The sequence below is a fragment of the Caretta caretta genome, chromosome 7 (genome assembly GCF_965140235.1).
Source record: "Caretta caretta isolate rCarCar2 chromosome 7, rCarCar1.hap1, whole genome shotgun sequence".
Lineage (NCBI taxonomy): Eukaryota > Metazoa > Chordata > Testudines > Cheloniidae > Caretta > Caretta caretta.
The window spans coordinates 25,037,275-25,052,258 of record NC_134212.1 but is presented as its reverse complement, the minus strand read 5'-3'; the positions used below and the strand labels follow the sequence as shown (position 1 = coordinate 25,052,258).

The following is a 14,984-nucleotide window of genomic DNA, read 5'->3' as shown; positions in this document are numbered from 1 at the left end:
TGCTTTTCCTGTTGACTTCAAATGGCTTGCTCAGCGCTTCTGTAAAATCAGGGTGCTTTCATGTAGGTGCCTACCTTGAGACACCTAAGTTCAGAAATGTTAGCCCAAGTATGGCATTATAAATCATGTTGTGTTTTATATACTTTCATCATTGCTGAAATGACATACTGAATTCTTTCTGCTAGCAACTTCTGAAGTTGACTTTCAAAGAAACTGTGTACGTTCTTTATACTTTATAAATTACGTTACATGCACAAAAAGAACATTTAAAATGAAATATCAGCAACATTAAGGCTTCTTGAATATAATCCTGAGATATGCCAATTCTATGCAATATTTAAAAAAAAAGTTTAAATTTCACTAAGTGTTATGTAAACTGGGATTCCTTGTATATGTTATGTTTTTTTTTGCATGTTGGATATAACTACGATTGTTTTACTTTCATTTCACTCAAGATTAAAACAAACTGCTAAATAGATTAATGTTTTTTGCTAACTTCTACCTAACCCAGTGATAACTATTGTGGCTCATGTTGCATGATTGAAGCCAAAAACATTGCCTGTCTTTATGTGGCAGTACAAATAAAGTTGCTATGCAAACTTATGCTTCAAAATAAAAATGTTCTTTTATCAGATGAATTACAGGGTGCACAATCAGAAACAGAGACTAAACAAGAAATTCAGCAGCTGCACAAGGAGCTGATTGAAGCCCAAGAGCTAGCTAGAACAAGTAAACAAAAATGCTTCGAACTTCAAGGTGAGACAGAGATAAAAAAAGATTTGAATGACTGCCCTGTAGAATCAAATTTAAGTGCAAATCTGAATAATTGTCCTTAAGTAAATATATCAGTTAACCTTAAAAGGGGCTGCTTAAACCAATTTTGTCTAATACAGTAAATATTTTGTTTTACTGCCCATATGTAGAAAAAGGTATCTTTAACCTGCCAGTGTCTCTAGCTTATAAGTAATCTTTTATGCAAAACCTAAATTTTGGGCCTAAATTGATGTGACAGTCTCCTTTTAGCAGTACCACACCTTTAAGTGAGTTAATGAAATGCAAAATTTATTTATCTGTATGTATTCTTTGATTCATCTATTTTAATTGGACAATAAAGGTAGTTAAATGAGTTCAGTGATAGCTAGATCATTTTTTAGACTCCCCATCCATACGTCCTGTTACAATCGTATCAGTGCAAATAGCAAAAGTGTTGGTTTACTTTTGCAGAAAACTATGTAATGTAGTTCAAACTCATTGTAGTCAACATTCTTTTGGGAAATCTCTACAAATTTCTTTCTATATGCTTTCCCCTCGCACACAGTACAGTTGCATTTCCAAGACAAAACGACTGGCAATATTAATTGTTTACAATCTAAGATTAATTATACTACTACCAAAAATCGTTTAAAAGTATTAACTTTTTATTAAACTACTTACATATGCATTAGCTTTGATTTGTTGAAATCTGATTATTTTAATCTTTCAAACTCCATTTTTGGGGAAATAATTTGACTTTGAGATTAACTTTTAAATTATTAAACTATACAGCTGAAGATTTTTTTAAAATTTTGAACTAATTACAACTTTAGGCACATTTCCACTTTCATTTATAGCACTACTGGAAGAAGAGAGAAAAGCCTACCGGCTGCAGGTTGAGGAGTCCACCAAGCAAATACAGTTTCTGCAAGGTATGAAATAATTGATTTTTCTCTTTACTCTTTATACGTCAGGTATAAAAGAAAATACTTCTGTCACTTTTGGTGGCATCGGGTAACTTTTATAAAAGGAAATAATTATCTATGAATCTTAGTCTAATTTCTCTTGAGTGTAGTTGAGAGTTGAACTGTATCAATTTATGCTTCTCAGTGATTCGTACACTACTGATTCATTGTATTTTCTAGGTTTTAGCAGGAAATAATCTATAGTGTGCATTTTTTCTCTTTCCCTTTCACCTTTAGATTCTCCAAAAAGGCCTGCTGTGCTACCTTACATTTGTCTTTTGACAGGCATTCTGAACTTGACAGGCATGCTTAATTCTTACCGTGATTTAGGTTTTATGCCCTGGTCAGCTTCTTCCCTTATTGGTAGAAGTTCCCTAAATAAGTTCTTCTTCTGTCCATTCCAAAGCAACTTCCAAATTCAAAATCTGAAATAATAAAAAATTTTAGTGAAACCACTGCCTATACTTTTATGAAGGAATGGCATTGCATTACTGGCTGTTTCCACCTGAGGTAAATAAGCAAACCGTGAGTTTTCCAGCCCAAAACAGATAAAGCAAAATGGAATCCAATGCTTACATCATTTTTACATTCAAACTTGTAGATCTGGAAGCAACCATCACCAAGCTAAGGAAGAACAACTTCTAATGAGAATAAAAATAGCTACAGCAAATGAGTTTACAGGTGATAATTTCAGTAATATACCACTCGCACTGAAAAGTGTATAGAGTACCGCATGTGCCTTCCGGCTAAACATATTTAGGCCTTTCCCAGGATAATGCCCTCCTGCAGAAAAATCTGAGGAATAATCTGATTGAGCTGGCTGCTCTGTTAACAGCCTAGCCGAAAACTGTCTTTCAACCAACCAAAGCAGTAGTAAAAGTGGGAAATGTGATTCTGGAGGAGGAGGAGAAATCTCAACAAGGATCCCCTCAAATTGTTTCTTTGCTATTCTTTTGTAGAGTGGGAGCCACTGGCAAAAAATAACCCTCAGTGCCTGCCCACAAACCTGGCAGACCCACACGGAGGCTGTGGGCCTCTGCTCTAACTCTTTTCTTCTGCTAGCTCCTTAGCTCCTTGCCGGTTATGCTTTACAGTGAACTCTCTCTGGTTTCACTGTCCCCAAGGACTCCTGGAACAGGGGTGGCCAACCTGATCCTGAGAAGGAGCGAGAATTTACTAATGTACATTGCCAAAGAGCCACAGTAATATGTCAGCAGCCCCCCATCAGCTCCCCCACCCCACTCCCAGTGCCTCCCAGCCACCAGCAGCCCCACTGATCAGTGCCTCAGTCTCCCTCCCCGCACCTCCTGATCAGCTGTTTCGTGGCATGCAGGAGGCTCTTGGGGAGGAGAGAGGGCAGTGCAGGCTTAGGGGAGGGGGCAGGGCCTTTGGCAGAGCCTGGGGTTGACCAGTGAGCATTTGCTGGCACATTGGAAAGTTGGTGCCTGTAGCTCCAGCCCTGGAGTTGGTGCCTATACAAGGAGCCGCATATTAACTTCTGAAGAGCCGCATGTGGCTCCGGAGCCACAGGTTGGCCACCCCTGTCCTGGAAGATGTTCTAGTATATTTTCTAGAAGATCTGCATGGGGTTAGGAAAGTGGACAGTGGTCAGACTCATCGCACCTCTGGCGCACCACTCTTCCTTGACCCACATCTGTGATGTCTGGAGAAGAGTGGGGGATGGGAAGGGGTAGTGCCACAGAAGCAGCTGAATCCCTACCTCCCCAAGAGTAGTGCTCCCTCCATCCGTGGATGGGAAGAGTAGGGAGACTGTGAGGGCCCATGTAATTAGTCCTTGTATAATGAAAGGGCTCAGATCAGATGAGGCAATGGCTTTTGTCTGTTGCCTAAATAAAAAAAGGTGTCATGGAAACTTCATTTTAATAGCTCTCCAAATTACACGCAGTGTTTCAGAAACCATTCTAACACTGCCTGGCAGCTATTGTTACAATGAAGATTACCTTACAGCATGACCATATTTTTCAAATGCTAATAGCTTTCTAAAAAAATATTCTCTGGATATGAATCTTCTCATGTTTGACCCCAGCCCAAAGGATTCTGAGACCTTTTTATTCATTAATAACTGAGACTACACTAAAATTCAAAATTTTTCAAGAAAAAATATTCCTTACTGAAGGAATATTTATTGGTCCTTTGCCAGGTTTGATGGGGGAATAAAAATTAAAAAGTTATGCTAAATTTATCAAAAAGGTTTTCATGGAAACCAGAGAGATCCCAGAATAGCCAATAGCCTGGTGGTCGGGGCATTCACCTGGGATGTGGAAGACCCTGTTTGAGTCCCTACTCCACTGAATATTTTTAGAGTGGAACAGCTCCAACAGGAGAGATGGGGAGAGACCCACCCTAGAATAACGAATAGCTTGATAGTTAGGGATGTAGACAATGGTAGAGCAGGGACTTGAACCCAGATCTCCCAGATCACCGGTGAGTACCCTAGCCACTGGGATATTGGCTATTCTGGTGTTGGAGAAGGGCTCTCTCTTACTTATTCTTACTTTGACCAGAAAATCCATCCTGGACCGGAGAAACCATTCCCATCCAAAATTTAATCCCAACTATGAAGTTAAATCTGGAACTGAGTTGCTAGAGATGTCATCATTAATCTACTTAGAGTATAGTTAAGGGAGGAGTTTTTTCCCTGTAGGTTTTCTTCAAATGTAATAAATAAACCTTAGAAAAATCTATACTTGCATACGTTATTTTCCAGCCCAGCTGCATAGGTTGCAGGAAGATATTGAGAATCTTCGTGAGGAAAAGGAGAATGAAATTTCAAGCGCTCGAAATGAATTGTTATGTGCTCAAGATGAGATTTTGCTCCTTCAGCAAGGGGCAGAAAAGGCTGCATCAGAACGAGAAACTGATATTGCTGCTTTGCAAGAAGAGCTGCAGGAGGTGCGGGCTGAACTTGAACGCTGGCGGAAAGAAGCCTCCGAATACGAAAAAGAAATTGTCAGTCTTCAAGCCAGTTTCCAGCTGCGATGTCAGCAGTGTGAGGATCAGCAGAGAGAGGAAGCTACTCGTTTACAAGGTAAGAAAGTCATGACCCATCCTGATGGGAACTGTCACAATCACTTTGATGTCTGAGTGGCAGATATTTAGAATTAAATTACTCAGGTCATTATTATTGTGTATTTTCTTTACTATCAAAATCCATAGTGTAAACAAATTTGAAATTTAACTCGAAACTTCACATGAATACACTACATAATAATTCTACACTGCTTTCTGTCACTTAAATGGGAATTTAAATTTTGTCTAATTGTTCCTATAAGATATTCGTTATAAACGTAGCTATGCTTTTCATTGAAATAAGAGTATTGTGGCACTAGCTGAAAAGCATGGCAAAGTCCACATATTATAGGAATATACATTACTACAGGAGTTGCAAAGTGTTCAGCAAACCTCTGTAGCTATAATCTTCTAGACATTTGGCTAAGAGGCCTGGAGGATCCACTGGCTTCCAGTTCACTTCTGCTGCCAGTTCAAGGAATTGATCCTTTCAGTGCAGTCTATCAGCTGTCAAGACTATTGCACTCATATTGGGCAATACAGGTTGCAAACCATGATCACGTGAGAGCAGGCAACAAGGCATTTCTCAGAGGAGGGAATCCAGCTAGGGAACAAATTCCCAAGAGAGAGAGAACTAATCTGGAGTCTGGCACATTTAGGTCACAATTCAAGATCTACCTCTTTCACAAAAACTTTACCACAATAACAAGAGTGACACAACTACTTCTCCCAACCAATCTCTCTCACTACAAGAGGATCTTATTTTTTCCAAGGAAGAGCCATAGACTCCAGAAGTTCACTAGGGATCTTGTTGTGCCAATCTGCTAACCTGCGATGTGCTCAGATACTACAATGATGGGCACCAATACAAAAACTATATAGATGATGAATGGAACTGCACCCTACAGTACTGCACTCCAGTAGCATCTTACAGTGTCAGCCCCAATTCTGGTGTGTATCTTGAACCTATGTTAGAGGAAAGAGTGATACAAACTTTCCATACTGACATCTGCATTAAGAAGTTCAAGGAGCTCAGGATACAGATTACAGTATACAGTAAGAGCAGTATAAATTATACTTGTACTGAAATTTCTTCAGTGGTATGTAGATGGAAGTTGGGACATACCCAAGATTTAGAATTCTGCATTAATTACTCTTTGTGAAGGTCTCTGAGGTATGTCTACACTGCAGTTAAAAACCTATGACTGGCCCATGCCAGCTGACTCCGGCTCGAGCTGCGAGGTTGTTTAATTGCAGTGTAGATGTCCAGGCTTGGGCTGGAGCCTGGATTCTACGGCCCTGTGAGGTGGGAGGGTCCCAGAGCTCAGGCTGCAGCCTCAACCAGAAAGTCTGCACTGCAATTCAACAGCTCCAAAGCCCAAGTCAGCCGGCATGGGCCAGCCATGGGTGCCTAATTGCAGTATAGACATACCTTAAGAGAGCTTTGCCTAATCCAGTCTCTTGTCACTGCATCCCCAAGACTCTTTCTCTACTAGTTGCATTGGTTGCTGATTTTCACAGATGTGATTTCAAGCTTCTAATGTTTGCTTTGAATGCTTTGTTACGTGGCTCTGACATGTATGGCAACTAGTAACTTCTGATTCTCCTGAACTCTACTTGTGCTAATAATTTTGTAGTTAGATGTCAGTGGCTGGAAAAGCAGATGCTTCAAATAAACTTTTCCATAACTTTTTCTGTTTTCAAATTCTAGTAATAGACATCTAAAGACTTTTTTTGGTAACTGTCTTGAATTTTTATAAGAAATAGCAGCACTAAGAAATAGTGGCTAAGCGGCAGTTCTGCAGAAAAGGACCTGGGAATTACAGTGAATGAGAAGCTGGATATGAGTCAACAGTGCACCCTTGTTGCCAAGAAGGCTAACGGCATATTGGACTGCATTAGTAGGAGCATTGCCAGCAGATCGAGGGAAGTGATTATTCCCCTCTATTTGGCACTGGTTAGGTAACATCTGGAGAATTGCGTCCAGTTTTGGGCCCCCCAGAAAGGATGTGGACAAATTGAAGAGAGTCCAGTGGAGGGCAATGAAAATGATTAGGGGGCTGGGGCACATGACTTATGAGGAGAGGCTGAGGGAACTGGGTTTGTTTAGTCTGCAGAAGAAAAGAGAGGGGGGATTTGAGAGCAGCCTTCAACTGAAGGGCGGGGTTCCAAAGAGGATGGAGCTAGGCTGTTCTCAGTCGTGGCAGATAACAGAATAAGGAGCAATGGTCTCAAGTTGCAATACAGGAGGTCTAGGTTGCATATTAGGAAACACTATTTCACTGGGAGGGTGGTGAAGCACTGGAATGGGTTACCTAGGGAGGTGGTGGAACCTCCATCCTTAGAGGTCTTTAAGGCTAGGCTTGACAAAGCCCTGGCTGGGATGATTTAGTTGGGGCTGGTCCTGCTTTGAGCAGGGGATTGGACTAGATGACCTCCTGAGGTCTCTTCCAACCCTAATTTTCTATGATTTTAATCTAAGTGTTGAAGTGTCTCAAACTATTAATAATGTTGGCTTATAGTTTGATATACGATATATACTAGTTCTGTGCCACAAAAACATTGTATAACATAATCAACTTGACAAGTTAGTTTTTACAAGTCCTCTCAGATTTTTCCTTGTTACTTTTTCAGGGCACATGAAACATTATTTCTGTGACTATTTTACTCAGAGTAACTTTACATTGTTTACAGGTGAACTTGAAAAGTTGAGAAGGGAGTGGAGTGATCTAGAAGCTGTATGCCTCTCCTTAAAGAATGAGAATACTTTGCTTGCATCTGAACTTCAGCGACAAGAGAAGGAGCTTCATAGGTAAGAGCTACTGACTCTAAAGGTTATGTTGGAGATCCCAGGGTATGGCCACTAGTTAAGTTGAGGGGATGGAAGGCCATAAGGGTCGAGGAAATCTCCCTGCTGAAGGCCAAGGACTTCTTCTCAACCACCCTTAATAGAATTCAGGCCTGGCTGGTTTGAGTAAGCTCTTTTGCTCTTAAAACAATGTTGCAGCCTCAGATAATGCCTTATACTGTAAGGTTTGCTGACGCCAAGTTAAAGATAATAGGAGAGAGACAGCTATAAGGCCAGACAGAATGTGCTGGTTGTTTAAGTTGCTAGGAATGCTTGTTAGAGGTTGCAGGAAATAAACATTGTTGTAACCCATATAAGGAAGGCAGAGTATTTGTGCAAAGTTTTAATTGGCTGATGTGTAGTGCAGTAGCATTAAGGAATATAAAAGTGTGTGTAATGACCTGCTCTGGTGTGCAGGATTTGAGATTCTGTTCTCCCTGTACCTTGTTTGCAGCTGCAAATAAACTTTTCTACTTCTCCACCCCGTTGTGATTATTGAGTGACGCACACCGTGTAACAAACCCCTGCTGTTGTTTTGCCTTTCGGCACTGGGTGCCGGCAACAGTTACAAATGGTCTTAGCTCAAAAGGTTTCTATAACAGCTAAAAAGGACTTCAAAAATTAGGGGCCAATTATGTTTTTTGTTTTGTTTTTTAAATAGCATGTACACAAGAGAACTGGAGTGTATATTATGCATTTTATTAACTTTTGATTTACAGATCATTTTGGTCAAAGAACAGTTCACGTTTACAATTAGTTACGTTTACACATTTTGTGCTCCATTCTTTAAATATTTGTATATTACTAATGAACATAGAATATGCTTCAGATGACACATCCTATTTTAAATTAAATTTTGCCACTTTAATAGGGACTTGGGAATATGCATTCTGATGTCAGTTAAACTTAGTAAAAGTTGTCTTCCTTTACTGCCCAAAAGAAAAAAAAATGTGTAAAAACTTGGATTAGAAAATGCTTAACATTTGGAGCTTGCAAATAACATTGAGATAGGATTACAGGATCCTCTATTCCAGGGGTCGGCAACCTTTGGCACCTGGCCTATCAGAGTAGAGCCACTGGCTGGCCAGGCCGGTTTGTTTATCTGGAGTGTCCGCAGGCACAGAGCCCTGCAACTCTCACTGGCCACGGTTTGCCGCTCCCAGCCAATGGGAGCTGCAGGAAGCGGCTTGGGCCGAGGGACTAGCTAGCCACTGCTTCCCACAGCTCCTGTTGGCCGGGAACGGCAAACCGCAGCCAGTGGGAACTGCAGGGCTCCGTGCCTGTGGACACTCTAGATAAACAAATGGGCCCGGCCTGCCAGCGGCTTTACCCTGATGGGCCGGGTGCCAAAGGTTGCCGACCCGTGTTCTGTTCTGTCACATCACTGATGTTCATGGTTAAGGCTACAATTTTGTCACAGAGGTTACAGAAGTCACGGAATCCATGACTTTCAAAGACCTCTGTGACTTCAGCCCCAACAGCTGGGAGCTGCAGGGTCCTGCCACCTCTTGCAGCAGCAGAGAGCTGTGAAGTACCCCCACCACCTGAGGCAGCGGGCCCCCAAGCTCCCAGCCACCCCAGGCAGGGGCGGTACCCCGCAGCTCCTGGCTGCTGTGGGGGATGGAGACTTCCCCAACCACCACTGGGGCAGGCAGGGGAACCCCCTCAGCTCCCCACTCTGGCGGCAGTAGAGGGATTCCTGCAGCTCCTTGCTGCTGGGAAGAGGGCAGGTGGACCCGGGAGCTCTCAGCCTCCATGGGTGGTGGGGGTCCCTGGGCTCCCAGCCGCCCCACAGCTGCCCAGTCCCTTCCCATTTTATCATGGATATTTTTAGTAAAAGTCAGGGACAGGTCACGGGATTCCATTAATTTTTCTTCATTGCCCGTGACTTGTCTGTGACTTTTACTAAAAATATCCATGACAAAATCTTAGCCTTAGTTATGGTAGACTTCACTGAAGCGATACTATGTTGTAAGATGTATTTCATTTACCATGTTATGGCAATTAATAAAGGTAAATCTCCCATTCTTACAACAAGTATATACTTCACAATGAAATAATAATAAAGTGTGTGTGACAGGATTATTTAGAATATGTTTTGATCTTTTTGTTCCTTCATTCTTGAGTCCTTTTACCCTACTGCTAAAGAATGCCTAAGACATCCAACTTACACAGTAGTAATTTGTCCGTTTTATCCCCTCTTCCTCCATTATCCCTTTTGTCTTCACTTTTGGAATCTTGTGTCTTGATTGTTCATCTAGAGTATAGTACTGAGACAATAACCTGTTTTTCTTCAAGTAGTATCCACATCGGTGCCCTGCTTCAGGTGCCCATGCACCTCTTGAGTCCTTGTTTGGAAACGGTCCATTAGCAGCGTCTGTTTGACCTGCCCATGTGCATTGTGCTTCCTCATACTGGACACCAAGGCTGTACAGGGGTGTGTGGGTGAACCACCTTCAGTTCCTTCTCAACCACCTCAGCCTGAGACTGAGCCTTAGCATGTCCACTTTGAGCATGTCTCAGCTGTTCTGTTTTTCTAGAGATGTTTGTTAAGATTAGTTAGTTGTTAGTAATAATTATAGTTAAAGAAAAAGTGTAAGAGATTTTTTACTCCTCTCTTTCTTCTCTGAGAGACTTATTTTTCCTACCAGTGCATATGTGGCTCAGTGGGTTTCAAACACTGCCTCTCCTGCCAAGAGGCTATACCTGTGAGCAACTGCCCCTCTAAGTGAGTCCATTGCTTTGGGCAGTCTCACATCTCCCAGAAGAGCAACTTCTGCTTTGGCCCTCAAGTCCAGGGCAAGGAAGAAGAGGGAGATTAAATTCAGATTGCTGATGATGGAATGCTCCCTTTGACCAGTTTCTGAGTTGGGTCAGGAGACTCCTCCCCCACCCATAAATCTGCTCTGAACAGATCCAGTGTCCCTTCAACCTCGGCGCAGGCTTCCCCGAAGAAGTGGAAGGCTTTGGAGGCTTGAGGGAAGCCTTCCAAAAAAGAGAAATATGAACTCTCATCCTAAGGAACCTGCTCAAAAAAAACCCAGGTCCCTTGTGACATCTACAGCCTCCAAAGCTTAGACCTCTCGACTCGATACCATTCAGTCAAGGGACTCCTCCCTCAATACCGGTGGGCCTGGAAAGTCCTGGAGCTCAAAGGAGAGGGACATCCTTGGTACCCTGTACCAGGGATGAGGAGGGCAAGCATGGGCACTCTGGACTGGCACCATCAAGCACAGCCCCACCGTTGATACCTATGCATTCAGCACTCTTGGTACCAAGCAAGCAATGGCACCAAGGCATCATTGGCATCTACATTGGTACACCCACCATCAGTGTGATATTGTCCTCTGCTACTGCATTGCTACCGAACCCCTACTCAATACCTCAGAAGTTTAGATACACAAAGGACCTTTCCGTAATGGATGAACCAGAGTCCCTGTTTCTCATGGGAATTGAGCACCTCTCAGTACCAAGACCCTGATCTCTGGACCACCGTCCTCCACTACGGCATAACTTTCCACCATTTTCTGCCGGTGCCCCTCCATTGGATAATAGTGAGGAGGATGAAGGAGACTTCCAGGTGGTCTCTTCTGTTTCCGTTCAGGGTTCTTCAGGAACCCATTCTTTGACCATCACAGGAAAGATTGCACTCATCATTAAGGTGGTGGAACCAACCCTGCATGCCACCCCCACTCCTGGGGAGCGGGGGAAGGGACCAGACTGGGACCCCTGGGCTGCTTATCAGCAGCAGTTCACAGACTACTGGTACTATCTCCTATGGTATTAGAGCTGTACAGCCCACTCCTCCCCAACCAGCTCCCCTTCCCCTGCCCTCCTTCTGCCACACACAGGAGGAGACATTTGAGAAGCAGGAGGCCAGGGCAGATAGAGGCCACCCCTCCAATACCTATTTTATCCTTGTCTCCGAGTGAGGCAGTTATGCCTATACCACCATTCCTGGCCAACCATTTTTGGCAATTTCAAGACCTCATAAGGGGGTAGTGGATGCTCTTCAAATTCCATTTGAAGAAGTCAGGGGACTCACAGCACAAACTGTTGGATATCCTGCAGTCAGCAACATCCTCCAGTGTGGTGGTACCCATTAACGAGATGCTCTGAGATCCAGCCAACAACGTGCGTCAGACACCTGCCACTGTTCACAGTTGGGACGAAGAGCCCACTTCAATGCCCTCATGACTCTGGGCAGATAGACAATTTAGGAAACCAGTCTCCAGATCAATCCTGGCTCTGAGGAACACCGCCTTCATTTCACACTCCTCATTAGGGACATATCAATCAGGGTCATGACTGACAACTTATCCTGCATGTTTTATGTCAACAAGCAGCAAGGAGCACTTGTGCATTAAAGCCATGAAATTATGCGACTCGTGTATAGGTCATCAAATCCAAATTTCAGTGGTCCACCCTCCCAGATATCCAGAACACTACAGCCTATGTCCTCATAGGACTATGAATGGGAGTTAGACTCTCAAGTTCTCCACAGCATATTGCAAAGATGGAGACTGCCAAAGGTGGATCTCTTCACCACCTGCAGGAACAAGAGGTGCCCTTTTTTCTACTTGAGAGGGGAGAAGTTTTCTTCTGTCTTGGAAGAAAGGTCGGTTGTATGCATTTTCCCCAACACTGTTGATATGAAGGGTGATTAACAAAATCAGACAGGACCAGAGTTACCCTTATAGTGCCAGTCTGGTCGAGACAAGTTTGCTACCCTTACCTGCTCCACCTTTGGGCTTGAATGGTGGTTAGATGCAACCACATCTCATTTCCTCTCACAGGATAAGGGTCGTGTGGTTCACACCATTGTAGGAGTTCTCCACCTCAGGGTATAGTTTCTTGATGGTTCATGGAGTTAGAATCCTCTCACTTTGTGGAAGTACAACAGGTGTTAATGAATAGTAGAAAGAGGTCAACCCAAACTTCTTATCTGCAGAAATAGAAGAGATTTTTCCATTGGTGGTGGTGTTGCTGCCTCCTCCTGAATTTGTGCCACTTTGTCATCCTGGATTACCTGCTGAATCTGAAGAAAGTTAGTCTGATTAAGGCCCATTTGGCTGCAATATCAGCCTTTCATCCTCCAGGAGAAGAATTCTCCATTTTTTGCTCACCTGGTATCATCTAGGTTTATTGAGAGTTTGGGGAATCTCTACCCCAGATAAAAGTCCCCACCAAGCCTGGAACCTAAACTTGGTCCTTAGTTACCTTGAGACCTCCATTTGAACCTATGGCAACCTGTTCTCTGCTCCATTTAACTAAGAAGATGGCCTTTTTAGTAGCCATCATGTCGACCTGCAGAATTGGGGAGAGGGAAGCCTTGATGGCAGATCTCCCCCTCCTTTATGGTATTCAAAGACCTAATGTTCTATTGGAGTTCCAGTTTAACCAATCCATTCATCATCCAGTGTTTTTTCTGACACCACATAGCTCTGTGTAGGAATCCTGTTTCCATGTCCTGTATTTTTAGGGCATTAGCTTTCTACTTCAATAGGACCAAACAATTTCAAAAGTCACTTAGGCTCTTCATCTGCTATGCAGATAGATCCAAAAGGTCCACAATCTCTGCTCAGAGACTATCAAGAGGGATATCTGAATGCATTATCACTTATGATGCTGCAGGCATTCATTCTCCCTCCCCCCCCCCCCAACCCAAAGGGTGATAGCACGTTTGACAGATCACAAGCAACATCTGTGGCATTTCTTAAGACTGTGCTAGTATCTGAGAGTATCTGAGACTGCTCGGAAGTCACCTGAAGTGGAGCACCTGGACACTAGTCTAAGAAGAGGTTACTCACTTTATGCAGTAACTGTGGTTCTTTGAGATGTATGTCCCTTGGGTGCTCCACTATTAACCCTCCTTCCCCTCTGCTTTGGACTGTTCTCTAGGGATGTTCTGGTGGAGAAGAAACCTGAAGGTGGGTTGCATGTGCACCCGCATATAGCCTTGGTGTCTGACATGAGGAGGTACAGGGCGCATGCATGGGCCAAACTGACATCATTAATGTAAAATCTCTGATCAGGGGCTCAAGAGGCACATGCACATCTGAAGTAGAGCACCCATAGAGAGAGACCTCTCAAAGAGCCACAGTTATTGCACAAAGTGAGTAACCTTTTCTTCTTTTAGACTTGAATTTTTACCACGTACCTACCCTTTTCTTTTAATGTTCTCAGTGCCATAGGTTCTAGTTATAGTTACCAATGGAAGTTCCCTGCAGTGGAGCATTCCAAGAAGGGACAAGTTATTGTTTTAGGCAAACTGAAGCCAAATCTTATACATGAATCTCCCTTCATTCTATTTCTGCTCCCATTTTCTCTAACTCCTGACACTTCATTTCCCCTCTTCTCTCCTACCCCACGTTTCTACTGTATCCAGTCTACCACCACCACCACCACCACACCTCCCCATTATAGTTTCCCATATAACAATATCTAGACCTGTTATATTCCCAGCAACCCTCTGTTGCCAGTTCAGGCCTCTCTAGTGGTATATTCTCACTGATGATGTGCACCAGTCTTTTTCCCCACAGGATCTTACTCCATCCTGACTAGGTAAAAATGTAGCACAGGCTAATTTTCTAAAAGTAGTCGCAGTGGTCTGTGCACGTAAATATGTGATCACTTTTGCACTTGTGTTTCTTCACAGAAAATGTTCATGCTCAGATGTGGGGACACAGATGATCTGTTTCTATTCTTAGAAGAAAGCCAGTGGTTTCTAAGAGAGTGGTTCATATTTCTATTGCTTATATTTTATAGTCACAAATTACAATTGCTTAACTTAAATACTTAGTATTTAATTATTAACGTACAGATTTTTACATTAATGAAGCACAAAACTTTATGAAATAATTAGATTTGCATGAAGACCATTATATTTTCTATTTTAGAATATTCAAGATATTTATTAATTTGTTACTGATAAGCTAGAATTGAAGTAGATATATGTACATTATGCATACTGTAACTATCTCATTGAGATGCACTGTTCTTCTGAGTTAGTTTCTACTAAAAGTATTTGTAATTATTTTCTGTGTATAAATAATAATCCAAAAATATTATTATTCTTAAAGTGCTTGCTCATATCAGTTTCAATTAGGTGTGCGCACGCCGCATGCACGGCCGTCGGAGAATTTTTACCCTAGCAACATCCGGTGGGTCAGCTGGGGAGCCCCCTGGAGTGGCGCCTTCATGGCGCTGGATATACCCCAGCCGACCCAGCGCCCCCTTACTTCCTTCTTACCGCCCATGACGGTTGTTGGAACTGTGGAGCTTGGCTTTGCTACTCTCCACTCTCCCTAGCGTTTTTCCTACATAGTTTAATAGTTGATAGTTATAGTATAGTGTTATAGTTATAGTATAGTTGTTCTTATTAGTGG

General features: G+C 42.8%; 1 protein-coding gene across 23 annotated transcripts in view; it reads left to right on the top strand.

Moving 5' to 3' along the window:
* Positions 1-14,984, top strand: part of SLMAP (sarcolemma associated protein) — a 158,384-nt gene that overhangs the window by 132,477 nt on the left and 10,923 nt on the right. For 16 of the 23 annotated variants that reach the window (XM_048856638.2, XM_048856640.2, XM_048856641.2 and 13 more), the window contains 4 exons: positions 634-756; positions 1,611-1,685; positions 4,447-4,767; positions 7,443-7,560. In XM_048856638.2, the coding sequence (XP_048712595.1) occupies positions 634-756; positions 1,611-1,685; positions 4,447-4,767; positions 7,443-7,560 (637 nt within the window). The remainder of the gene's footprint in view (positions 1-633; positions 757-1,610; positions 1,686-4,446; positions 4,768-7,442; positions 7,561-14,984) is intronic. The other 7 variants (XM_048856649.2, XM_048856659.2, XM_048856650.2 and 4 more) reach the window with 1 other exon arrangement.